The sequence below is a fragment of the Salvelinus fontinalis genome, chromosome 16, assembly GCF_029448725.1.
Source record: "Salvelinus fontinalis isolate EN_2023a chromosome 16, ASM2944872v1, whole genome shotgun sequence".
NCBI lineage: Eukaryota > Metazoa > Chordata > Actinopteri > Salmoniformes > Salmonidae > Salvelinus > Salvelinus fontinalis.
The window spans coordinates 6308241-6335888 of record NC_074680.1 but is presented as its reverse complement, the minus strand read 5'-3'; the positions used below and the strand labels follow the sequence as shown (position 1 = coordinate 6335888).

Below are 27648 nucleotides of genomic sequence, written 5' to 3'. Positions count from 1 at the left end.
CTCCAGTCTAGTAGGTGGCGGTAATGCAACATATTGGATGTCAACCGCCGTTAAACCTCATCGAAGAAGAAGGCATCAAACATTTTTAGCTGGACGCATTGGTTACATGCATTTACTCTACTTTCTCCTTAAAACCACTTCACTGAATCGTAAGTAATGTTAGTTACAGCTACCATTCCCGTAACGGTTAACTGTAGTGGCATATCTGTTATAGACACAGGAAGATGGATATTGCTAGGCAGCTTCTTGCTTGAGTTGCTAGCTAGTTAATGACTGTGTGACAAATGTTATGCGATTGTCCCTGACTTCAGCACATAGCTATCCAATTTGCCCACTACCCCATTCATTAACGCTAACTGCTTTAGCGCCTAATGACGATACGATAAAACTGCCCCGGTCAGAAGATACTAAGAGCCCCGAAGCTTGCGCTATACATTAAAACGCGTCCCGCTTGTTTAAAAACAACGAAGAGGGAAGCCACTAAAAATTACTGTAGCCTGCAACTGTGTTAACCGGGTCACTCAGTGTACAGTACATGTGTATTTTGCATTTGTGATATGAAAGTAGAGGGATTTATGTTTCTAGAGCCGTTACTGCAATTGAGAATCGTTTCACGTTTAGACGGAGTATGTTTTGGTTTCCAGAGAAAATGATCCTTTAAACAGAACATGTAAGGGCCTTGGACTAAAATTAGTACAGTAACGTTGGGCTCCTTTAGTCCGTTATTGGGCTAATAGCCGTCTAGTTAACTGAGTAGTGTAAATGGTGCAAAACGCATTTCCTCATGGGTGGGTATAATTTGTGGAACGTTCCAACAGGAATCTGTTCCAGAAACTTAGTAAACAACGCATACAACGTTGTATAGCGGCAGAGTAAGGTACCAGGTAGGGAGTGAGCAAATTTGTTGAGTTTTTCCACTCACCACGTTTATTCCGAAAAATGTCTGTCCTCACACTGGTAGCCTATGGACAAACATTACGAATAAGCTACGTGGTGAGTTGATGAGTATTCGGCAGCTAGTTAGCTAGGTGAATTGATCATGCTACGTTGTATGCATTGTTTGTTGACATCCTTGTTATTTACGCAGTTTTGGGAACAGATTCCTGTTGGAACGGTCCCCAAATTATACCCACCCTTTCCTCATTGATCACAGGGCCCAATGTGTTGGCAGGATTTGTAACAAAGCAACATTTGGGTATTCTAGTTTCTGAAAGCAGATAATTGCTACCAGTGACATTATGATTAGACCTACTCAGACAGAAAGCTGTTATAATATCATATTGCTAATAATGTCTATAAGAGGACCAATTACTAGAACGGTTGTGCACTTTTGGGTAGGGCTCAACAGTGTTCCCATTTTACTAGCATATGCGCCAAAATATTTCACTGTGCCATGTGGAGTTTAAATTTAGGAGCACCACTGCACTTAGAGCACAGAATCATGACCGCCATGCTTGCACTGTTACTAAAAATAACTGCTTGTGACGTCAAATTTGTCATTGTGCTCCTACATTTTTCAACTTAAACGCACATGTGCTCCATGTAACAAAAGTTCAGCGTAGAGCCCTGTTAGGCTAGCAGCTTTGTAGCTGTCAAGATAGCAACAGATTGTAAATAACGTTATATTTAACCATTAAAAACAAAAACAAATCCATTATACTGGGAGTTACTCTCGAGTGGCGCAGCAGTCTAAGGCACTGCATCTCATTGCTAGAGGTGTCACTACAGACAACCTTGTTCAAAATCCAGGCTATATCACAACCGGTCGTGATTGGGAGTCCCATAGGGCGGAGCACAATTGGCCCAGCGTCGTCCGGGTTTGGCCGGTGTAGGCCGTCATTGTAAATAAGAATTTGTTCTTAACTGACTTGCCTAGTTAAATAAAGGTTAGGTACTTATCAAATAATGACGTTTCCCTGAGCAACTGTCGTCATTACTGCTGTCACAGCCGGTGTACTTCCAAAAAAGGTCTAAATAAAAAGTGCCATTGGATGGTAGCCTAGGGGTTAAGAGCGTTGGGCCAGTAACCGAAAGGTCACTGCTTTGAGTCTCTGAGCTGTCTAGGTGAGAAATCATCAGTCTGTGTCCAAATCAAATTTTATTTGTCACATACACATGGTTAGCAGATGTTAATGCGAGTGTAGCGAAATGCTTGTGCTTCTAGTTCCGACAATGCAGTAATAACCAACGAGTAATCTAACCTAACAATTCCGCAACTACTACCTTATACACACACAAGTGTAAAGGGATAAAAAATATGTACATAAAGATATATGAATGAGTGATGGTACAGAACGGCATAGGCAAGATGCAGTAGATGGTATAGAGTACAGTATATACATATGAGATGAGTAATGTAGGGTATATAAACAAAAAGTGGCATAGTTTAAAGTGGCTAGTGATACATGTATTACATAAAGATGGCAAGATGCAGTAGATGATATAGAGTACAGTATATACATATACATATGAGATGAGTAATGTAGGGTATGTAAACATTATATTAAGTGGCTAGTGATACATTTTTACATAATTTCCATCAATTCCCATTATTAAAGTGGCTGGAGTTGAGTCAGTATGTTGGCAGCGGCCACTAAATGTTAATGTCCTTGAGCTAAATGTCCTTGAGCAAGGCAGTTAACTCTAATTGCTCTTGTAGTTCACGCTGGATAAGAGCGTCTGCTAAATCACTGAAATATAAAGTAAGAGTTATTCATGTGGCCTGGCTGGTCTAGCGGTATTGCTGCAGCCTCCGGCACGCGTCTACAGTGTTGTCATAGGTTCAAATCCGGCCTACTTTCCTTTGACACAACCTCTATCTTTCCCCCCTGTCATCCTCTCTCTAATCCCTTAAACACATTTATTTTATATATTTTTTTATAGCGTGCGGTTGTGTAGGTTGCCCATGTTATGCCTACTCATGGACTAAAAAAAAACATGTTCAATCTCTATTGAAAGTGGTCTTTACCCCAGGAGTAGATTGTGGAGGAAACGGTCTGCAAATGATGTAGACTACAAATGATGTAGATTGCAGTGTGTGGCCTGCAGTACTTCAATCCAGCAGGTGTCACTAGTATCTCTTATGAAGTAAATTGTTCTGCAGAGTGGATGGAAGTGGAGAGGGAATTGCATATGGACGGAGCTTAAGCCTCAGTGTAATAGACAAAGGGTGTGTTCAGTTCGCGTCAATGTTTGTTATGTAGCATGATGTTTTTTTTACTGAATCCGGCACCGTTCTTCAACAGCCTTTGAGGTACGCATTAGACAGAAGGAAGGGAAGCACTCCTAAGGTACACGATAGGTCTTTGTAGATAGGAGCTCTTTGGTAAATTGGTAATCAAAAAGGAGGACCAAGGCACTCTTCATATAATTAACTAATGTCTTTATTTGTATGGCGTGTTCAATTGAACAAATATTTAAAAACGCTTGCGTTTCGGCTGCGCGGCCTTTGTCAGGGAGTACAAAGATACAATGTCTTTTGAACAAAGTATTTTCCCAATCAATGCGGATTTAAGGGGGGGGGTGGTTACAGAATAGCTAGTCAATATTCATGAGACAACACCTAGTAACAATACTGTACATTCAAAAGTGAAATAGACGAGTTATAAAAATGAATATTAAAGTTAGAAGTATTAGAAAAGACAAAGTAGTTCTAGCCATGAATAGGAGTGGGTGTAGGAGAGCTATACATTTCATAGTGCACTAGATGACAGCAAACATGGACCACAGCATTCCAAACAGAGGGTAATTGGGCAATATGTCCACTAGATGACAGCAAAGGGACCACTAACACACTACCGGAATGGGGAGAAATCTATATCTTAATTTTAAACCAGGGTACTTAGTGGCCGGCCTGTAGTTTGTAAAACCAAAAACGTTCCCTTTGGTTTAGTGGTTTAAGGCGGTCCCCTCTTCTGATTGAGGCCGGTACATGATCAATACCCATAGCTTGAAGGGAGGCAGGGTTACCATGGTGTAAGGACTTGTAGTGCCTTGCCATGCGGTCGTCTTAGTTGCCTACTCCTTTGGGGCACTTATGTTCTGCTAAGCTGGTGGTTTTACAGTTAATGAAATGTTTGACTTGGTACTCTGTGTCAACAAAATACTTTTTCTGTGCAATATTTCTGCAATGGTTGCATTTGAAAGAGCCAGCTGGGTTTGTGGTTTAGTCTTTTGAGAGTCACCAGGGAGGTATCTGTGGACTAGTTTGTCTCTTAACGCTTATGACTAGTGGCTCTGGGAAGACTTTGTGTATCACTTTAGATGATTCCCCAATTCTCTTTTAAAGATTATTTTAATGTTCTGTGCTATATTTAATCAACAAGGCCCGAAGGGGTGTGGTATATGACCAATATACCACAGTTAAGGGCTGTTCTTAAGCACGACGCAACGAGGAGTGCTTCGATACAGCCCTTAGTCGTGGTATGTTGGCAATATACCACAAACCCGAGGTGCCTTATTGCCATTATAAACTGGTTGCTAATGTAATTAGAAGAATAAAAATAAATGTTTTGTCATACCCATGGTATACGGTCTGATATACCACGGCTTTCAGCCAATCAGCATTCAGGGCTCGAACCACCCAGTTTATATTTTGTAACAAAGTACACACTCTCTTGTGCATCACGAGGAGCTCCCCTTCGCAACAAGTCCTCTCTGTCAAGTCGTCCGGCCCTTTCAGAATTTGATTGCTTAACCCCGGCTCAAGAAGCGATTCTCCAATTCAGCAGATTTGACACTAGTCTGTTTCCTGATCGCAAATTCTGCAGACTCTTTAGAATTGGCTATAAGGAATTTTCTATTTTAGCCTTTTGGGATGGAAACTGTGTGCCCTCAGAATGGTATACCCATCTGTAGGCTTCTTAAAGTTGTATGTGTGCAAAAAGCCGTTGTCATTTTTACCGATGTCAAGATCCAAAAAATGTAGGTTCTCTTTGGTGTACTCAATAGTCAGTTTGATGTTAGGGTTAATGCTGTTAAGGTATTGGTGGAAGGAAATAAGTGAATCTTCTGAGCCGGACCAGAACAGGCAGACATCATCAATATAGCGTCCCAAACATATAATCCGGTCAAATAACTGTTTTTGTAGAAGGATCCAGAAAGAAGTCATTTTCCCATTTACCGAAGTACAATCCAACGTAGGAAGGGCTGTAGCAAGCTCCAATCGCACATCCTTTGACCTGTTTAAAGACGAGGTTCTGGAAGACAAAAAATGTTATTATTTAGAGTCCATTCAGTCATTGAGAATGAATTCTGAAAGAGGCATGTCAGGCCAAGTACTCAAGAATGTTGCATAGCTGCCAATCCTTCATATTCAATGGTGGTGTACAAAGACTCCACATCCAAGGTGACTGAAAAGGAAGCTGTGCCTCTGTTTAATTCCTTGATTTTATTCAACACACCTGTGGTGTCTTGAAGAAAGGCTGGGAGTGACGTCAGAAAAGGCTTAATAAAGTAATCAATGTACTTGGAGATGGGTTCTATCAGGCTTTCATTACTGCTAATGACTGGTCTGCCTGGGGGGGGCTCTCTTATCTGAACTCATTATCGGAAATATAACTTTTCACCTTAGCGTCTGTGAGGATCCCTTTCAATTGGGGCGGCAGGTAGCCTAGTGGTTAGAGTATTGGGCAAGTAACTGAAAGGTTGCAAGATCGAATCCCCGAGCTGACAAGGTAAACATCTGTCGTTCTCCCCCTGAACAAGGCAGTTAACCCACTGTTCCTAGGCCGTCATTGAAAATAAGAATTTGTTCTTAACTGACTTGCCCAGTTAAATAAAGGTAATAAAAATAAATCAGTTTTTAGGGCCTCTATGGTTGAAAGTAAGAGATTGGTAGAATTCATCATTGTATAATTGACGGTAGGCTTCTTGTCACGTTTTGTACTGTAGCGCCACCTTTTGTCTGCTTTTTTAACCACATTCTGTTCATTTTTGGACAAGGATTCAATTGCATCCCTCTGTCTTTGAAAGGTTACATTTTGTATTTATTATGGATCCCCATTAGCTGCTGCCAATGCAGCAGCTAAGCAAAATGAAGGAAGTTTATACAATTTTAAAACATTATAATACATTCACAGATTTCACAACCTACTGTGTGCCCTCAGGCCCCTACTCCACCACTACCACGTATCTACATGACTAAATCCATGTGTATGTATAGTGCGTATGTTATTGTGTGTGTATGCATGTGTCTTTGCTAATGTTTGTGTTGCTTTGTGCCAATGTTTTTATTTTTAATCTAATTTTACTGCTTGCTCAAGTTACTTAATGTGGAATAGGGTTCCATGTAGTCATGGCTCTATGTAGTACTGTGTGCCTCCCATAGTCTGTTCTGGACTTGGGGACTGTGAAGAGACCTCTTGTGACATGTCTTGTGGGGTATGCATGGGTGTCTGAGCTGTGTGCCAGAAGTTTAGACCGACAGCTCGGTGCATTCAACATGTCAATACCTCTCATAAATAAAAGTAGTGATGAAGTCAATCTCTCTTCCACTTTCAGCCAGGAGAGATTGACATGCATATTATTAATATTAGCTCTCTGTGTACATCCAAGGGCCAGCCGTGCTGCCCTGTTCTGAGCCAATTGCAATTTTCCTAAGTCCTTTTTTGTGGCACCTGACCACACTGAACAGTAGTCAAGGACAAAACTAGGGCCTGTAGGACCTGCCTTGTTGATAGTGTTAAGACATTATGTTTGGTTTGTGTTACTTTTACCCTTTTAAACAGGTTCTCTACATCAAAATGTGCAAATTTGTTTTGTGTCTCATTCTGGACAATGGGACAAAGTGGATTTAGGCTTAAAATGTGTTTGAGGGCACAGAAACTGACTGATCTGACACTGGTGTCTGTAGTTGGAAAGGTGTTTTGCTTGTACCAGGCCTTCAGATGTAGAAACAAAATGGGTCAATCTTTGAGTTAAGTTCATTAGTTGAGTATGTGGGAGCAAAGGACAGTCCTTTAGACAAGACCCTTACACTGTCATCAGAAAGGGGTTCTCCAGAAATGTTGATCACAGGCTTGTTCTGGTCCTGCTCCATGTGGTTGGATAATCTAGCTTTCTTCCTCCCCCTCTGTGTTGGCCTCTTCCGTATTCTCTCCACTTTGAGAACCTGCGTGGCTCCTCTTTCAGGTCTAAAAAATCTTGGGAGGAGCCGGCCTCGCGGAGTGTCTTGGATGATCCTCATCGTCACCGCTCGTAATGTTGAAAGAAACAGATGTGGGTGTGAATCTGAATTCTTGCAGGTTGGTTTTCTCCAGGAAAAGACCTTGCCATCTCTGTAGTCTACCTCACCTCTTCTAAACTTCCTTAGCTTGTCTAGCTTCAATTTAAGGGTGAATGTGTCTATATTGAGGTATGTACGCTTGCTCCAGTTTGGTGGTTGTGGTGAGTTGTGGCCTGAATCAATATGGGCGTGGCCATTTTTAAATCGCAAAATTTGTGCAGCACACTGTACGGTAAGCACCATCTGGGCCACCATAATCCACTTTTTTTCCCAGATGGTAATTCAGTACTGTTTCTGTTAAATTCAACGTTGCACATTTTTTTTCAAATGTTCTGTTGAACTGAACACAACCCAGGATTATTTAACACTGCTTTAAACACTGTCTCAATAAATCATCTTTAATTGACATCCCACAGGGTTCTGGGGAAAGGACAATGACCTCGTTAGTGGCCTATGATGATTCTGACCAGGAGGATGATGACGGAGCACTCTCTCCTCTTGCCAACTGTCCCATGGATGATATTAGGCAGTCCCAAGGAAACCAGAAATGGTTGGATTCTAACTTCTATGGACCATTATTACCCAGTCCCCATTACAAACAACTGGAAATAGGACAATGTGGTGATGGTAGGACAGTGTCAGAACCTCACAGGGAGATTTATCCCCTTCCATTGGGTCTCTCAGGGATTGTGGAGAACAGCTCAAGCTCAAAACCATACTCTGCTCCACAATCATGTGTTAATTTGACCACAGCGAAGAGGCATCAGGCTGCACCACCTGGTGTCTCGCCATACATTCCTAAGAGACAGAGGTTGGCCGCACCAGGAAAGAGAGAAGAACCAACCTCTTTGGAAACGACTGATAAGTCCACTGTCTCCAGGCTGCTGACCGAGGTCTCTGAGCGGGTGCGTCCGTACCTGGGGACCAGGCCTGGCAGGGCAGCGGTGCCCAGGTGCATGCAGCTCAGCCTCCAGGCCCACCAGGCTCCAATCAACGTGATCCAGTGGTGCCCAGTGCCCCAGCTCAGCCACCTCCTACTGTCTGCCTCCATGGACAAGACTGTCAAGGTAACCGTGATGCCATTTTGAATGGGATGTGGTAAAAGGTGTGTGTGAGCCATTGAGTGCTGTATGTTTTCGGTCATACATGTGGTAGTGTAAATCATAGCCTACGCACAGCATCATTTTACACTCGTCAGTCCTAGGGACAGGTAAGTGGGTAATTAGTGTACAGATGATCTGACATTCCATGTAAGTGGCTCACCAGGTTAGACGGTAAGATGGATGATAACCATCTTGCAGTGATATGGAGACAGAGCGAGACCTGTGTCACTGTCAAAGCAATGTGTGTCAGGACCCATGGGATTTCCTTTCCTCCACTACTACCTACTAGTGTTGTCGCGATACCAGAACCTTGACTTAGATACCATGTTCAGTATCACAATACTCGATACTACATACCAAAACAATATCCAAATGATACCACAGCAACAACAAATAGACTGCGTATTAGCCAAAGTCACAGGATGGCACTTGATCCAGATATCTTTTGAGTTCAATATAATTCCATTGATTTTTGAACGTGTGCATTAATTCATAAAATATAGAATCATACAATCAATTTCGATTCGTTTTTTACCAGTCTAACTACATAACAGCATAATGGTAATCATTTATTTGAATGGTAAATCTCTATTGATAGACTGGGTAAATCGAGATGTAGCCTAGGCCTGTTTTGGCTAGCTTGTTTTGGCTGATTTCACGAGGCTACAGATGGGAAAACAATCTGTTTACCCTCCATTTGGGACATTTTATTGTACTGATCAACAACATTTACATAGAAGCAGTCTCTTCTTTTGTAAAAGTGCCATGATGTCGTTCACACACAAAGAAACTCCCAGTGGTGAGCACATTTGCATGCACACAAATCATTTGATATTACATTGATTTACGGCAGTAAGCAGAGTATGGAAATTGTCATGTAAACATCTTACTCTGCTTATCTTAAGGTCAAAATCGAAGTAGGCATACATACACCAATTAAAACCTCCTGGTTTTCAGAGCAATCTTTCAAATTATTAGGATGTGTAAGTGGCTTAATCTGCGCATGTGCCAGCAGCAAGCCTCCCTGTTATGCCGAGTGAAGAGTTCGGGGAAAAACCTGTAAGTACGCATCTTAGAAATAGTTTTCACATACAAACTTTTTTTTCTGAATTCCGAAAAAAATGACATGGTCACTGTGGTAGAATGTTTCTTTTTATGGCCTGATTTCAGATGTAAACAGGATTATTAGGGAAAATGTTTTCAAATATTTATATTAAATCTGTCCAACTTCAGGCGCGCGTTTACTGTGAACACTGAAGCTGTACCCGCTTTAATTTACTGTTTTAACAGTGACCAACTAGGTTCCTGTGGCTATTTGATTAAAATGTCGGCCTACCAAAACATGCAGGGCTTGACATTAACCTGTTTATCCACTTGTCCTTCAGACAAGGAGGTGACTGAACATTTTGTTGTGGTGTTTAATGTAAGAAACCACTTTCATTATTATTCCCGTACCATTATTACAGAGAATCAGACAAATTATAATACCCTCTGCCTATTGGCTACTAAAAATACAACACTGCCCTTTTTTTAAGACATAAAAAAAAATTCTGTACCAGACTTGCTTTTCAAAGATCGCTACAAATGTACACACTTTGCTCTTGTAGGAAGCAATCACTCCCACATTGCTGACTACAAAGTAGCTATAACTCGGCCAACTAGCAAAGAATATGAACAAATGTGCACACGTGGCTACATGCAGCGCTCGCTTTGATCTCAAAGCAATTGTGTAATAATCGTGACTGCTCATGCTGTAAAATAGTCCATTTCAAAGTGAATGGCACATCCATATATGGCAAGGGTCTATTTGCATATAGGTCTACTGCAGCTCTGATTGGTTATGGCTCACCGGTCTGTACTCTGTAGAGTACGGGCCTGAGTCATGCCTATCAATGCAATAAAATCTGATGCGCTCTGCCTACAACAAAATCTCTTGCATAGTTTTGCATACAAAGTCTTGCATAGTTAGTTTTGTTTCGGTATGTTGCATTGAAAGTGGTTAATATTGCGTTGATTCGATCACATAATCCCACAGTAAAGGGAAACGTTGATAGGTTTAACTACCGGGGGAAAACTCCACTCAACTTTCTAATCTCGTGCTTCTCTGTGCTGGCTGTTATTTCTTCTGCAAGGCAGTCCTGGCGGAGCTGCGCACTCGCACACAGCTTAGATAGAACATTGTATGTAACCGTGCTCAGTGTTTCCTCATGGCAGGCTAGAGCTAGCAATGAGTGCGCTATGGGAATATCAGCTGTGCTGATAGACAAACTTGATCCTCTCTCAATCAGTAGGTGACGTGGGACACATTTGACAGAAGTACCCGAAAGTATGTTCTAGTATCGAAAGTACTGACGTTTCGGTATACCATGCAACACTACTACCTACCACATTTCACCAGGGTCGTATGGCACCAAATGGAAGAAAACGGGAATGAAACTGGGAGGGACTACCTTGCCAGATAAGAAATTGTTTTAATTTTCTGTTGCAAAATGTTTTGCTACGGTGTGCCCCAATTAATATGACCCAGGAAGACCTAAGTTTACCTAATGTAACCTAGGTTCTATGATATGAGTGATGTCTTTCACTTTGGGTAATGCCTGTTAGGTATGAAGTCTAGGAAGGTCCAATCACACAACGTCTGTCGGACAGGAGCAACGACCAATAGTGGACCAACCCACTTTCCATATAAGGAGCCGTAGTCTGCTCCCATCTTCACTTCTAAGTACGTTCATCTTCCTTACGCAAAGCATTAAGAGTAATGCGGTGAGAGACCTCACTCATAATATCATAGAACCGGGGTTACGTTAGGTAACCTAAAGTTATATTTCAATTACTCGTTCGGTCACTTTGGGGATATAGCCAACTCGAGTAGCGCTCATATACTCTCCGAAGCCACGTCTGGATCGGATCAACCCTCAGAAGTCCCGACAATAAGCACTGTATGCGCTAACAAGGGTGTAGTGACGTCCAGTTCATAGAACCTCACAAATGAATGGGGGGGGAGTTCCAAAACAAAGAGTTCCAAACAGCTAGTTTGGAGTTTTCCCCACCCCACATTATACACTGCTCAAAAAAATAAAGGGAACACTTAAACAACACAATGTAACTCCAAGTCAATCACACTTCTGTAAAATCAAACTGTCTACTTAGGAAGCAACACTGATTGACAATAAATTTCACATGCTGTTGTGCAAATGGAATAGACAAAAGGTGGAAATTATAGGCAATTAGCAAGACACCCCCAAAAAAGGAGTGATTCTGCAGGTGGTGACCACAGACCACTTCTCAGTTCCTATGCTTCCTGGCTGATGTTTTGGTCACTTTTGAATGCTGGCGGTGCTCTCACTCTAGTGGTAGCATGAGACGGAGTCTACAACCCACACAAGTGGCTCAGGTAGTGCAGTTCATCCAGGATGGCACATCAATGCGAGCTGTGGCAAAAAGGTTTGCTGTGTCTGTCAGCGTAGTGTCCAGAGCATGGAGGCGCTACCAGGAGACAGGCCAGTACATCAGGAGACGTGGAGGAGGCCGTAGGAGGGCAACAACCCAGCAGCAGGACCGCTACCTCCGCCTTTGTGCAAGGAGGTGCACTGCAAGAGCCCTGCAAAATGACCTCCAGCAGGCCACAACCTATTTGAGGATGCAAATTAATTGAGCCCTTATAGCAATATTTATTGTTTGTATAATAAACTGTCTAAAGTCGATCAATCTCACAAATCATTTGAATGGGTCACCCAATTGGAATATGCAATGCAAAATTAATCCAAGGCACAAATAAAAATGTTAATTAATCCATGAATCCATGGCACAAATAAAAATTTGTGCCATGCTGAGGAAGGAGGGACAGGTCAGTAGAGGACCCTATGTCCCTGGCCAGCCCTGGTCTACATTAGGCCTACACATTTTACAGCCTACTGTCAGAATTTTTCCTTTAGAGGGCAGTGTTTCTCTTACAATGATTATTTAGCTGAACTTGTTTAGATGTTGCTGTTGTTCATGATAGACGGAAATAGTATTGTACAGTTCACCTACTCCAGTATATTTCATTTTCAGCTCTTTTTTTTTAGTGTTGCTCTGGCATTCCCTCAATGTCTTCACTGCTTTACATTTCCAAAATATTTGTCTCTAAGCTTCTAGGGCAGGGGTCGGGAACCTGTGGCTCTTTTGATGATTGCATCTGGCTCGCAGATAAACTTTTTTTTAAATTATTATTTTTTTTTTTATGCCCTTTTCTCCCCAATTTGTGGTATCCAATCGCTAGTAATTACTATCTTGTCTCATCGCTACAACTCCCGTACGGGCTCGGGAGAGACGAAGGTCGAAAGCCATGCGTCCTCCGAAGCACAACCCAACCAAGCCGCACTGCTTCTTAACACAGCGCGCCTCCAACCCGGAAGCCAGCCGCACCAATGTGTCGGAGGAAACACCGTGCACCCGCCCCCCTCGGTTAGCTCGCACTGCGCCTGGCCCGCCACAGGAGTCGCTGGAGCGCGATGAGACAAGGATATCCCTACCGGCCAAACCCTCCCTAACCCGGACAACGCTAAGCCAATTGTGCGCCGCCCCACAGACCTCCCGGTCGCGGCCGGCTGCGACAGAGCCTGGGCGCGAACCCAGAGACTCTGGTGGCGCAGCTAGCACTGCGTTGCAGTGCTCTAGACCACTGCGCCACCCGGGAGGCCTATTCTCACTTGTTTTAATCCATCCATCGATTTTTTTTTTTTTAGATTTTTTTTAAAATTATTATTATTTATTTTTTTACTGCTCATGTCCTGTTCAGGGCTGCAGGAGCAATTGTCCATTATTTTAATTAAATGATACTGGCCTACGTTGGCCGTTGCTAGGTAAAACAGGTAACCGCCTCCTTTTGAATCAGTCTGCTCGGTCATTAGCTCAAAGCTAACCCTTCGACGAAGAAGATGGGGAAAAGAAAAAAAGATGACGAGTATCGTACATTTCAGGACGAATGGACCGAAGAATTCGCCTTTGTGGAGAGAGCAGGTTCTGCGGTGTGTCTAATTTGCAATGCCAAAATTACATCGATGAAACGGTCGAATGTAAAGCGGCACTTCGACAAATTCAGAGGCTTATTATACTGACATTTAGTTGAATTCACTTTTAAAATATATTATATGGCTCTCAATCATGGCTCTCTTAGTCAAAAAGGTTCCCGACCCCTGTTCTAGGGGATTCTGTTCGGTACAGAGCCGCGAAGAAGGAGCTTGTTCCTGAATTGACATGTCACACATTCCTGTTGACTCTCTGTGGAGTATATGGGGGCTGTCATACTTCTCCATGCTCTTTCATGCTCCGTGCAGTACAGTGTTCAATAATGAAGTAGAGGGAGACGGATCTGGCTCACAGATCTTCAAAGACCCTCTGTGGGTCTGGATATGCTACGGCATAGAAACTTCTCATCATTAGTTTTGGCCTTCACACAAAAGACCACCCACTCAATTTCAGACGTTTCCCTTGGAGACTTTTCCAAAGGGGCTGGCAGACGCTTTCTTTTGACACAGATGTCTCCCATGGCGCCGACAGTTGGCCCCATTGCCACCTACTTGAATCGGGGTTTGTCAGGTTCAGCAAGCCTCTAATCTCCAAAGGGTGAAATTGACTTATTTGAACCAGCGCCCACTTCTGTTGTCATTGGGCTGTTTTTGCAACCTTCCTCTTGTCAAGGAGTAGAAACACAAAGCAGTGAAGCATTGAACTACCTAATCCCACTCGTGACAGGCTGGTGCACTCTTTTCCTTTGTTTCTTCATGACTAAGATCAGAGAAGCCTGCATTCAAATCACAAAATCATTCAGCTATTTCTTTCTTGAGATTGATTTATGGCACTCAAAGTTAATTAGCTAGATAAATGAATTAGCGAGTGCTGTCTTGCTTTTTTAAACCCTCAAAATAAGCCCTAATTTACAACTGAATTAAGCCAATTTGTCAGCAAATAAAATAAAACGCATTTAAAGGTCCAATACAGGATCAAATAACTTCTGGGTGACAATTAAGTACCTTTTTATTGTGATTTGTTTTCAATGAAAATGTTTGTTTTTTTAAATGAGCAAAGAGCAATTTCTCAAGAATTTCGCTAGTGCTGTCAGGGGGGGGACAACTGAAAACTGAAAACTAGCTGTTATTGCCAAAGATGTTTGGAACTCTCTCTTATTGGTCTATGAACTAATTTACTGCCTGGTGATGTCACCAGGGAGGCCAAAACTCCCTCCTACCAAAACAGGCTAACAATTCTGGCGGCCTTTTCAGACAGCTATTACACTAAAAAGGCAGAATTTTCACAATTTCACAGTATTATTCCAACCTCAGTGTGGAAATATACACGGAACAAAAATATAAATGCAACACGTAAAGTGTTGGTCCCATGTTTCATGAACTCAAATAAAGAGCCAAGACAGTTTTCCATATGCACAAAAGCTTAATGCTCTTAAAGTTTGCACAAACTTGCTTATCCCTGTTAGTGAGCATTTCTCCTTTTCCAAGATAATCCAGCCACTTAACACGTGTGGCATATCAAGAAGCTGATTTAAACCGCGTGATAATTACACAGGTGCACCTTGTGCTGGGGGAATTAGAAGGCCACTTCAGAATGTGCAGTTTTGAGAATGCCAAGACTATGCAAAGCTGTCATCAAGGCAAAAGGCAACTTTGAAGAATCTCACACATACAATTTATTTAGATTTTGTTTAACACTTATTTTTTGGGTTACTACATGATTTCATGTGTTATTTTGTAGTTTTGATGTCTTCACTATTCTATAATGTAGAAAATAGTTTAAAAAAAATGAAAACCCTGGAATGAGTAGGTGTGTCCAAACTATTGACTGGTACTGTGTATATATAAAAGACAGGAAAATCATGTTTTTTTACTGCACTGGGACTTTTTAAAGGGATAGTTGACCAAACATGTTAAAAATCTAGTAACACAGAGATACTGCAATCCAGACCTGCGTTCATGACTAGTATCATTTTAAATCTTTACTTCCATAGTACTTTTGGTGTTTGCTTTAGTCTGGAGGGGCTCCTCTATGGGAGGAGTTTGCAGTTTTGCAACTAATCTATTGGTTCCATTTCGCTAGGGAAGCTCAATCAATCCCAACTAAACTTTTTGAAATTATTTCAAATAGTTTTTGACCCCAGGTCTGCTGCAATCCATGCATTTTCTGTGTTAACCTAGACACTGTCATCAGCCGCTAAAGTTGTTAGTATGTTCTAAGTTCTATGCCCAAATGAATGCAAGCATATCTGTTTTTGGTGCATATGCACTTGTTTCCCAGCCAAAGTGACAGGTGAACACAGAGGCTTAGATTACCCTTTATCCCCCTCAAAAGTCATTCAATGCCATCCTAAAGGACTCTGTGGCCGCCTGGGGCCCCAATGTGGGAGGCAGCAAATAGGATGTGAGATTGTTTACACGTACAGCAGCCCAGGGATTTTACTCTGGTTTCAATTTCGCCGCCAGATCATTATCTCAGCGTGATCCTACTAGTAGATATGGATTGCCGGCTTAACCTCAATTGCCTCGTCACATTGACATTCATTCACACAGTCTGAAAATAGCGTTCCTGATGGCTCTGGAGGTGACGGTAGAGCACCACAGGATGTATTCGACCAGTGGCCCTGTCATCATGTCACAGGCTCTGTCTCACTCATGACAGCGAAATATCCTTCACAAATAGCTCTAGTTCTCCACCAAAGCCAATTGATCTAGGCGGACATGTTTTGTAGTTAGAGTGTTTGCTTGTGGACTTCATTTAGCACAAACCCTTGATCCAATGTGCAATTGGAAGCCAAATACTTTTTAAATTAAAGATGTTAGATCTACAGTAGAGTTCAAATAAAAAAAGTATCCCTCCTGTACACACTTAGCAATATGATAGTGGGGCAGGCAACTTTTTTATTTAGGCTAAATTGAAGAACCGTGAAAGAAACTGATGAGTATCTTTTTTTCCTATAGTTTATAGGGAAATTGTCCAGGTTGAAACCCCCAATATTACTGATTTTACTTTAGCGAAGTGTGAATGTAGCACCCTCTTAAAGAACCATCCCTTTTTCTGATACAGAATAATGCGTGTGATTTTTTTTTTTAAAGCCTCTTTGTGCTCTTTCTGTGGTGTTTGAGAATTCCCATTACAACTGATAAAGTTCCTCAAAACACGACTGTCTCCATTTAACCACTGCAGTGTGTCCAGGGGTGTATTCACTAGGAACCAAACAGAAGCAACTGGGATGAAATGGGGAGCAAACTACCTGAATTTGTTCAATAAGAAACTCCGCGGTTTGCACTAGGGGTGCGCAGGTCAGCTGTTTGTTCACCTGCGATTTGCTAATAACCCGTCCGCAACCACCTGATGATGTGAACATTTGAGGACGGCACCCGACCCTAACTCGCAAATATAGAAAATGCACTATAGACTAGATTTGTTTTTTGTGAGCTGAAGCGCCAGTGCAGCTGGGTCATGCAGCAAGACAATGATCCAAAACACATAATCAAGTCTACATGAAAATGGCTTAAAAGTAACATTTTAATTTTTGGAATGCCCTAGTCAAAGTCCACACCTAATTGCAATCGAGATGTTGTGGCAAAACTTGAAATGAGCAGTTCTTGCTTGAAAACTTACATTTTGCTGAGTTAAAGCAGTTTTGCATGCAAGAGTGGGCAAAAATTCCTCCACAGGGATGTGATGCTAATCAAAATGACAGGAAGCATTTGGTTGGAGTCATTGCATCTAAAATAAAGCACAAGAAGTTATTGAGTGTAAGGGGGAAATTGCTTTTTCACACTGGGTGTTGCATAACTTTGTTAATAGAATAAGTAACAACAATAAGATTACTCTTGTGAACTCAGGTTCCCTTTGATCTAATATTAGGTTTCTGTTTGATAACATTCAGTATTAAAAATATGTAGAAATAGAGAATCAGAAAGGGGGCAAATACTTTTTCACAGCGCTGTACATGCAGCTTCTCTTCTGTCATTATATGTTGCCCTAAAAGACGAAATTAACCCTTGCTCACCAAAATATCATAAATCGATAGAATGAATGTTTCAATCTATTTGAAGCATCGGTAAAGTTTCATCTCTTCTTTCGCGTTCGCAAAGACGTTTAGGGGACGGGAGAAAGTGCAATAAGAAAAGAAAACTGAGATATAATATTGTTGTGACCAGTTGTAAGGAAATAGAAAGCTTTGAAAACAACCCGACATGTGTCTGTTAAGATTTCATGGATGTGGATGCATATTTAGTGGTTTAAATACGATCAGCTTTGATGCTAATGATGATGGCACCTCTACAGATGGTATCTAACTGAGCATTTGCATTCTCTCAAGATGCTGAAAGAAAGTAATCATATTTCTCCACACTTTGCCTACATTTGGTGTATGATTTCACTGCAAGAAATGCTTAATTCTGCAGGAGTTAATATTAAGGCTATGTGAGAGGTTACGGACTTATAGTCAGTGTCCAGATTTCAGTTTCCGTTTAACCCATCTGAACAGGAGGCTACAGTGCCCTTGACGTGCAATAGGCCTATTTGAAGACCTCATCTTGTGACTGTCAAATTTGAATAGATCTTCACATAACATAAAAGCCATCCTCATTTACCACTTCACCCCCAAAAAAATCTAAACATGACTTTTCTTGCCATCTTTCTCCTTATTTTCCAACTCTCCTTTCGCACCTTTCCTCTCACTGAATTCAACTCCGACATTGTCCTTTTTGCCTCTGTGGATTGACATGAACGTTTTCTTCCTGTTCCCAAAAGCATTTGGAAATTGACGCACGTACAGTTAGGCCATGAAGCTCAGGCTTATGCACTAATGCCAGATAGCTCAAAATAATGAAATAAATTTCACAAGAATAAAATATTTGGATTTTAAGATATTGTTCTCTCTTTATTCAACCCGCATGCCACCTTTCATCCACATAATATCTAATGACCCTAAACCTGTCCACCCCACCAGGACTGTGGGTTCTGAGTCAACCCGCATCACTAGTTTGCACTAATGATAAATAACATTTGATTTGATGAATACACCCTGTTTTGCAGATTTGGGATGGTGCAGAGAGTGGGCAGTGCCTGCAGGTATACTCCTCCCACTCGGGGGCGGTGCGCGATGCCTGTTGGTCCCCCTGTGGGCGACGCCTCCTCACCGGCTCCTTTGACAACACGGCCATGGTGACGGACGTGGAGACGGGTGAGCAACACTCTCTGGAACAATCCAAGTCACTTGTATTTCATATTGGTGACCAAAAAGGTTTTGTGTATTTTCTTGATTAGTTTAGGTCTACTAGTATCCCTTTTTTTACATGTATTTCAAATCAACTTTTATTGGCCACACACACGTGGTTAGCAGATGTTAATGCGAGTGTGTAGCGAAATGCTTGTGCTTCTAGTTCCGACAGTGCAGTAATATCTAACAAGTAATCTAACAATTCCACATCAACTACCTAATACACACATCTAAAGGGATGAAATAAGAATATGTACATATAAATATATGGATGAGCGATGACCGAGCGGCATAGGAAAGATGCAATAGATGGTATAAAATACAGTATATACATATGAGATGAGTAATGTAAGATATGTAAACATTATTAAAGTGCCGTTATTTAAAGTGACTTCTCCAAGATCTAACATTAGACCATTGAAAAATGCCATCTGTAGAAAACAACTATGGATAATCGTTGAGACAAATAGCATTTGATATAAGACTGATTGGGCACTTAAACTAGCATAGCCAACGTAAGTAGAAAATCTTGTAAAGTCCCCTTAAATCCTCCTGTAATGCATATCCTATTTTCTTACGTTTTTTTTTCAACAGTAAACACATGTAAGGAAGTGCGTTGATTTTAAAGCTCTCGGTGGCTCTCCATTTTTTAGGTCACCGCACGATTAGTCGTTGCAGTGTGCACTTCCTCTCCCCGTGTGGCTGTCAATTCTGCCAATAAAGCCCTTGGATAATTGCTTCACCCGCCCATTAAATACCCTGGCAGCTCGGGGTACGTGATCGATAGCTGATCCACAGGCAGAATCCAGCATGCCCACACACCGCCAACCCTCAGTCACCAGACTGCTGTGACATAATCTCCTGTTTACCCCTTCCTGTCATTGGTCACAGAGTGTGTTGACTCAGTGGAGGACTGACCCAGCAAACAGGGGATGTCCTTAGTACATAAGAGGATGCTCCCGTTGGGCTCCCTTTAGGGTTTTATCGGAACAATATCCCACCGAGCGATCTTGTTACAACACGTTTACCTCAGTTTGGTTGCAAAATAACATTACAGTAAGGACTCTTGATGACCATTTGGAAAGACAGGTGGGCTCCGTCAGTCAACTTTTACACTGCCAGGTCAGCACTCATGAATACCGGTATGCTGTGCTTCTTTATCTGGCAGGCAGGGAGACTAGGCTCCCTCTACCGCCATGACTAGATTTATATCCCTCCGGATGGCGCATTTTGGTGAATGGCCCAGACCCGAGGTATTGAGGTAATTAGAAAATCAATGCAGCAGCATTTGTTATGTACGTGCTGACAGTCACAAATTCATATATATGTTAATAGCAAGTGGACTGAGGAGCTGGAGTGGTGTGCTGGTGTTTGGCGCATCAGCTCGTAATCAATAGATGTGATTCATTGGCTCTTGATGCTCTTCAATAAAGCGGAGGCTCTCAGCTGCAACGAGAAAGGCTGGGTTTTTTAGATGATGGACTGTCAATGTAAACAGCACAGCTCTTGGCTGTCTGTCTGGCTTTTGGAGAGCCCGCATTTAGTGCCTTCAGAAAGTATTCATACCCCTTGACTTATTCCACATTTTGTTGTTACAGCCTGAATTCAAAATGGATGAAATAAAACAAATTCTCACCCATCTACACACACTACCCCATAATGAAAGTGAAAACATGTTTTTTTAAATTGAAAATGAAATACTGAAATATCAAATGTACATGTATTCACACACCTGAGTCAATACTTTGAAGAAGCACTTTTGGTATCGATTACTGCTGTGAGTCTTTCTGGGTAAGTCTAAGAGCTTTCCACACCTGGATTGTGCAACATTTGCAAATTCTTTTAAAAGTTCTTCTTGCTCTGTCAAATTGGTTGTTGATCGTTGCTAGACAACCATTTTCAGGTCTTGTCATAGATTTTCAAGGAGATTTAAGTCAAAACTGTAACTAGCTTATGGTAGAGAAATTAACATTAAATTGTCTGGCAACAGCTCTGGTGGACATTCAGTCAACATGCCAATTGCACGCTCCCTCAACTTGAGAAATCTGTGGCATTGTGTTGTGTGACAAAACTGCACATTTTAGAATGTTTTTTTTATTGTCCCCATTACAAGGTGCACCTGTGTAATGATCATTCTGTTTAATCAGCTTCTTGATATGCCACACGTGTCCGGTGGATGGATAATCTTGGAAAAGGAGAAATGCTCACTAACAGGGATGTAAACACGTTTGTGAATTTATTTTTATGGGTATAATAATATAAAAGCACTTGGATTTGGCCTACAGAATGACAGTCACAGTTCAGTAGCAATCGAGAGTTGGAGGGATAGATGACATAAATTGTATTTGAAGGGCATTAGTGAGAAGTGGCAGCTGCTTTTTGGCCTTTTTCAAGCATGTTCTTGGGCCAGTGTGATTGGAAGCCACTGGCAGAATATTCACAGGTAGTGGTTTACAACAGAAGCTGTAACTCCACTTTGTGACCCATCCCCCCCAGCCATCGTGTTTTTGGACGATTCTTCCTTCTGGGAGGAATGTATGTGAAGTGGTCATAATATCCTATGTAGCTCAACCACTAGTGTCCTGCTTTTTGTAGTTTCTCTAATGATGAAAGCTTATTATATTTTTGGCTCCATCTATCTTCAATGTCCTCGCTCTCTCTCGTATCATGTAGGCCAGCGCTGTGGATCATATGGCTAGGAGTTCAGAGACCAGCTCTAGCACAGAGATCGGTCGCCTCCCCTTATCTTCAAACTCCGCTAAGCTAATTAATGTTTCTTAATTAAAACGTGAAAGGCCTTATTTATTATGCAAATGAGGCTGGTTTCTCATAGTCTCCCCAAACATTAGCTTTGAATCTCGATGACAGATCTCAGATCCCTCCCAAATCACAACCATTAAAGGCAAAGGTGTGAAATGCACCCCGCTTGGCCACACGCCTGAAGAAATATTCCGCAAACTCTGCTGATCAATAGGACGGGGACTCGCTCCACCCAATAAATAAGCGAGTCCCTTGTCTTTGGCTATTTGTGGTGACACTTCCCCACTTTAACAGATTTGTGTGGAAATACACATTTTAATTATGAGGTAGTGTATTGTCAGGAGCTTACTAGAATTTAACACTTTTGAGGGAGTCTTTAACACTCCTTATAGAAGTCTTGGTTGTGTGTGGGATTGATTAAAGAGGAGGCGCATGGCCCTGAGGTACATTTTACATAGCCTTTGACAGGTCTGCTGTCTGGGTATAGTCTGGAACGGTCCCCTTGCAGGTTTGTGCTGTACGTTCTGACGGAAACATTGGGCTGTTGCACCCCTTTCAGGCTTAATTATATTTAAGCCCTGCAATGTTTATTTTGAAGCTCAACATCACTATAATTTAATAAGGAAAAGCTTGTTGACACTTGCTGGCCTAAGCAGTGGAATCTTTGTATCATTTCTTTGTCAGTTTTAAATTAGCTTTTTATCTGGACTTCTTTTTTACGTGTGTGTGTGTGTGAGAAAAGCTGCTTTTTGGTTTTCATTTGTTCTGCAACACTCATTTGTTCTGCATGGTTAAGGTTATAGTTCCAAAAATATCACAGGACTTTCCCAAATGTCTCATACTTTATTTGGATATCACTGATGCATTGTGCCAAAACATTGTGCTAACTGGGTTTGTCATATATGGTGCATAATGTTGCATTATGGGGTGGCGCAGGACCAAACATTTCCTGGGGTGGCGCAGGACCTTCCTTGATCTGAGGACTCCTTTGACTTTGAAGTGGCTCTGTGTCCAATTTCTCTGTCATGTATGCTTTTATCCAAGCCGTTATTTTTCCGTACTCCTCTCCTGTTTGCTAGAGGTTTGTGATGGTGGTTTCTGTGTTTGGTTCCTCAGGACAGCAGATCGTGAAGGTGGGGAACCAGTTCAAGGTGATGTGCTTGGCAGTGCAGCCCGACGACCCTGAAGTGTTCCTGTGTGGGGGTTACAGCTCAGAGGTCAAGGCCTGGGACGCCCGTACCTGCAAGGTCAGCTGCATCATTAACCCTCTCTTCTCTCCAGCACTGTAGGCCTATCCCTGTAAGACCTGGATTCAACTAGTATTTGTTTTCTTTGAAATACTTTCGTAATGGAAACAATAGCATAGTCCCAAAAGTGTAAAGCTCATCCTTCTGGCACTCTAGGCAGGCTCTGTCAAACACTCCATTTGAATTGGTTCCCAGGTCTGATCTCTCTCTGTGGCTGTCCGTCACCGAGAGTCATCTGAGCTAACAGCACTGTCGTGGCATGCTAATCTATACTGTGGTGCACTACACCCCTTCTGGCATGAGTTCAGACTGGCATGTTCCCAATTGCCTAGCCACTAGTACATTTTAATGCCAGTAGGTGTCAATGTACACTACCGTTCAAATTTTGGGTCACTTAGAAATGTACTTGTTTTTGAAAGAAAAGCACATTTTTTTTGTCAATTTTTTAAATAACTTCAAATTGATCAGAAATACAGTTTAGACATTGTTAATGTTGTAAGTAACTATTGTAGCTGGAAACAGCAGATATTCCTCACACTCCTCTTTTTTGGTTAGAGCCAGTTTGCGTTGTTCTGTGAATGGAGTAGTAAACAGCGTTGTACGAGATCTTCAGTTTCTTGGCAATTTCTTGCATGAAATAGCCTTAATTTCTCAGAACAAGAATAGACTGATGAATTTCAGAACAAAGTTATTTGTTTCTGGCCATTTTGAGCCTGTAATCAAACCCACAAATGCTGATGCTCCAGATACTCAACTTGTATAAAGAAGGCTAGTTTTATTGCTTCTTTAATCAGGACAACAGTTTTCAGCTGTGCTAACCTAATTGCAAAAGGTTTTTCTAATCATCAACTTGGATTAGCTAACACAATTTACCATTGGAACACGGTTGCTGATAATGGGCCTCTGTACGCCTATCTAGATATTCCATTAAAAAATCTGCCTTTTCCAGCTACAATAGTCATTTACAACATTAACAATGTCTACACTGTATTTCTGATCAATTTGATATTTTAAATGGACCAAAATTGCCTTTTCTTTCAAAAAACATGGACATTTCTAAGTGACCCCAAACTTTTGAACGGTAGTGTATGTTGCAGAGGAATTGGAATAGTCATATCTGCTAGAGGAGCCAAGCTTCACAACATGCAGTATTTATTCAACCTTGAATTTATGCCCTATCTTCTGTGTTCCCAGGTGGAGAGGGTGTACAGGGCACGGATTCAGCAGACTCTGGCCATCCTGTTCCTGACTGGGGGCAGGGAGTTTGTGACCAGCAGTGACTCGGTCAGCCGGGACTCTGCCGAGCGCACGCTCATTGCCTGGGACTTCCAAACCACCGCTAAGGTCTCCAATCAGATCTACCATGTAAGTAAGACCAGGGTCGTGTTCAGTAGGGCATACTGTATCAAAACAATTTGCAACAAAAAATGTATATGATAGTTTCTTATTGGACAATTTCAGTTAGTACCACCCTAGTTATCTCCGTTTCAAATTGTTGTCTCCCTACGGGACAAGGCCTAGATGGCTTGTCTCATCCCAACCATGTTGTCCCTAATTTGCACACATACTGTGCCTGTAAAGAGCAAAGAAAATCTCTTAACTAGTCATAAAGTACTTTATCAATCTACGATTGGTAAATTAATTATATATAAATACCCATTGGTTCTTGAAGAATATAACATAGAAAATGCAGCTTAGTTTATTTGTCATACCCCATCAGAACTGAAAATATTAGATTGTTTTACTCCAATGTTGGTCAAAAATGTAAATGTAAATAAACACAATATAGCCTCAAAGCACGAATAAAACTATACTGTACAAAAATATAAACGCAACATTCAACGATTTTACTGCGTCACAATTCAAATAAGGAAATCAGTCAATTTAAATAAATTCATTAAGCTCTAATCTATGGTTTTCATATGACTGGTCAGGGAGCCATGGGTGGGGCCTAGAAGGGCATAGGCCCCACCCACTGGGGAGCCAGGCCTAGCCAATCAGAATGAGTTTTTCCCCACAGGGGCTTTATTACAGAAAGAAATTCTCAGTTTCATCAGCCTTCCTGGTGGCTGGTCTCCGATGATCCCACAGGTGAAGAAGCCGGATAAGGTGGTCCTGTGCTGGCGTGGTTACACGGTTGGACTTACTGCCAAATTACTGCCACATTGGAGGCGGCTTACTTCTCAGTTCGGCTTATTTCTCTGACAACAGCTCTAGTGGACATTCTTGCAGTCAGCATGCCAATTGCACACTCCCTCAACTTGAGACATCTATGGCATTGGGTTGTGTGACACAACTGCACGTTTAGGTGGTCTTTTGTCCCCAGCACAAGGTGCACCTGTGTAATGATAATGCTGTTTAATCGGCTTTCTAGATATGTCACACCTGTCAGGGGGATGGATTATCTTGACAAAGGAGAAATGCACAACATTTTTGAGAAATAAGCTTAATTAGATTGTTTTACTCCAATGTTGGTCAAAAATGTAAATAAACACAATATGGAAAAATGTCTTATCTTTTATTTCAGCTTGTGAAACATGGGACCAACACTTTATGTTGTTTTTATATTTTTTTTCAGTATATTATGTTGATATCATGGATGGTAAGTCCTTGCATCCATAGCTATATTTTTGAATTTGAGTGGTTACATTTTTCTAGCCTCTATCCTTCAGCTTTTTACTAAAACAGTGACGGGGTGACCCGCTTTGTTTCAACTGCAGATTGCCCCTTTAAACCTCTTGTTTTTGTTTTCCATAATAGTTGGATACTACATTTTTCCTCTCCCTGTAATGTATGTAAATGTCGGTCCATGCAGCCATATGTCTTATTGACTATTTAAGTGCATGTGGGTGATTTTTATGGCAGAAAATACAGATAGTATCTTTTGAGTGTGAATGCCAAGCCAGTCGAATGCTTTCTGACTTTCTCCCATTCACTTGATTGAATCCAGGAGCGGTACACGTGCCCCAGCCTAGCCCTTCACCCCCAGCAGGACTCCTTTGTAGCGCAGAGCAATGGCAACTACATGGCCCTATTTTCTGCCCAGCGGCCATACAGAATGAACAAGAGGCGGCGGTACGACGGACACAAGGTCAGTGGTGATGAGGCCGTGCGCTTTGCATGGGAGATCCATACACTCTACAAGCCGCTCTATAGCGAAAAGCAGTAGTCCCTCTGGTCTGTCATTTACAGTCCTCTAATGAACACCGACGAGTCACATATATATAGAACGTGACATTCAGATATGTTATACGAATATTAAAGGGACCTGCTGAGGTTTTGCCGTCAATATTCGTCTGACGAGTGAGTAGCCTTCGGCTAGCTATAGAAAGCAGCTGTAACTTTTAGTGTAGTTCCAACGTTGGTCCTTTGTGTAAAAACATGGTCTGTCTGCTAAAACGGTGCTAATATATAGATTTTTTTTTTTTACATTCCAATTAGAATAAACATGTCATTTATTTGTTTATGCATGTTATTTCCCCTGTTTGGGAATGATATGCTAAACAGTACTGTGATGTGTATTACTAACAATAGACATAGGTGGTCTTTCTCTTAAATCCTCTCATGTGCATGAGATGGCATGACGGAGGTAATAAAGTAAACGGTGTGAATATGAAATGCATGCAAAGCAATATTAAAAATAATAATTGTTTGGGTTTTTCCATCAGGTGCTCTAATTACTATAGGGGGAATCTCAAGCAGACAACAGAGGATTGCAACCTCGAGCTGTATTATTGTAAACTTGTTTTTCATGAATAGCCAATTCCTATCTGCATTTTGATAATTTTTTGGCGCTGCAAGTGTCTGAATAGAAGTGGAAAATGTGGGCCTGGGTCATTTGCGTTGTGTGTATAGTGCTTAAATTGATTTCATTGCTAATGTAAGGTGTGATGGTTTAGGTAGAGGGCTATGCGGTGAGGTGTGGCTTCTCTCCGGATGGGTCCATACTGGCCACGGGCAGCTCCACAGGCTCCGTCCACTTCTACGACCAGCAGAGTGCTCGGACGCTGCACACGCTGCTCGCACACCAGCAGGCATGCATGTGTGTGTCTCTGCACCCTGTGCTGCCTGCTGTGGTGGCAACGTGCGACTGGGGTGGCGAGCTCAGGATCTGGCAGTGATTGGCACAAAGAAGGGGAGGAATTATAACACCCAGACACTACAAACATCCAGGCATCCTTCCTATCCGAGCTGCCGGAGAGAAAGGAAACTGCTAAGGAATATTTATTTCCATAAGGCCAATTGTGTGGCAATTTACTCTTCATACTGAAATTCGCTTCCATTCAAATACATACCTGTTGACCAAACTGCTGGCAGTTGTCTATTGCTTAGCTTATATCATAACTTCAATCAAATGTCAAGGCAAATGTAAAATTGACTTTTTTTGTTTTGTTTTTTTGGTACCATAGCTTACTCAGGAATTATTGTACAGGATTCTTACTCAGGAATTATTGTACAGGATTCACATTGTAAATGAACGACATGATGACCCTGTTTGTCACAGCTATAATAAAAGTAGTAACCTATTCTACATTCATTGTCATGTATTGTACTGTGTGTGGTCTTTTTGGAAGATAATCATTTGCAGTCAGGGGCACATTAGAGTGAAATGTTAATTAAGAAAACATGTCTTTGATCCTCTGCAAAGGGTAAATTATTAAAAGCTTTGTGAGTTTATTATCATCAGACAGTAGTGGGTATGAATGCAGCTCTAGCCTGTCTGCCATATTAAGTCACTGACCGAATTGCGAAGCAAGTCAGAATTATTCTCAATTCAGCAACTTGTATATTTCCTCTACCAATAGTAATTTAAAGAAACTTTTCAAAGGAATGTCCATGCCTGTCAATCATAAGTATTCCCCAAGGCCAGGTAACAATGATTGTATCAACTGAACGTGGAAATATTTTGAATATTTGTGTGCCTAAATACATCTAGCTGTTGGTAGTGAGTGACATCTAAATACCTACAATTAAATGTAACAAATAATGTCAAATGCAACATTACAAGATTATAGTGCATTTTACTTTAGATTACCTCCATCTTAACGGCTGATATTCCTTTTGTCCTCC

General features: G+C 41.6%; 1 protein-coding gene across 2 annotated transcripts; it reads left to right on the top strand.

Annotated features, from left to right (window-relative positions):
- Positions 1 to 35: 35 nt before the first annotated feature.
- On the top strand, positions 36 to 27109 carry wdr25 (WD repeat domain 25). Of its 2 annotated transcripts, XM_055864227.1 has the most exons (8): positions 36 to 149; positions 7132 to 7244; positions 7642 to 8292; positions 18388 to 18535; positions 22448 to 22578; positions 23773 to 23943; positions 25529 to 25669; positions 26478 to 27109. In XM_055864227.1, exons 1-8 carry the CDS (start codon positions 38 to 40, stop codon positions 26697 to 26699), a joined length of 1689 nt encoding a protein of 562 aa, XP_055720202.1. In that variant the 5' UTR covers positions 36 to 37; the 3' UTR covers positions 26700 to 27109. The 2 variants fall into 2 exon arrangements, with proteins under 2 accessions (XP_055720202.1, XP_055720203.1); XM_055864228.1 differs by lacking the exon at positions 7132 to 7244 and having other exon boundaries at positions 38 to 149.
- Positions 27110 to 27648: the final 539 nt, after the last annotated feature.

What these genes read in the sequence shown, in the direction of transcription:
- wdr25 (XM_055864227.1), top strand. Translation starts at nt 38, where the DNA reads ATGTCAACCGCCGTTAAACCTCATCGAAGAAGAAGGCATCAAACATTT. An exon ending in CCATGGACAAGACTGTCAAG is followed by an intron (nt 8,293 to 18,387) that starts GTAACCGTGATG and finishes CCTGTTTTGCAG; the next exon opens with ATTTGGGATGGTGCAGAGAG. An exon ending in GGCGGTACGACGGACACAAG is followed by an intron (nt 25,670 to 26,477) that starts GTCAGTGGTGAT and finishes GTGATGGTTTAG; the next exon opens with GTAGAGGGCTATGCGGTGAG.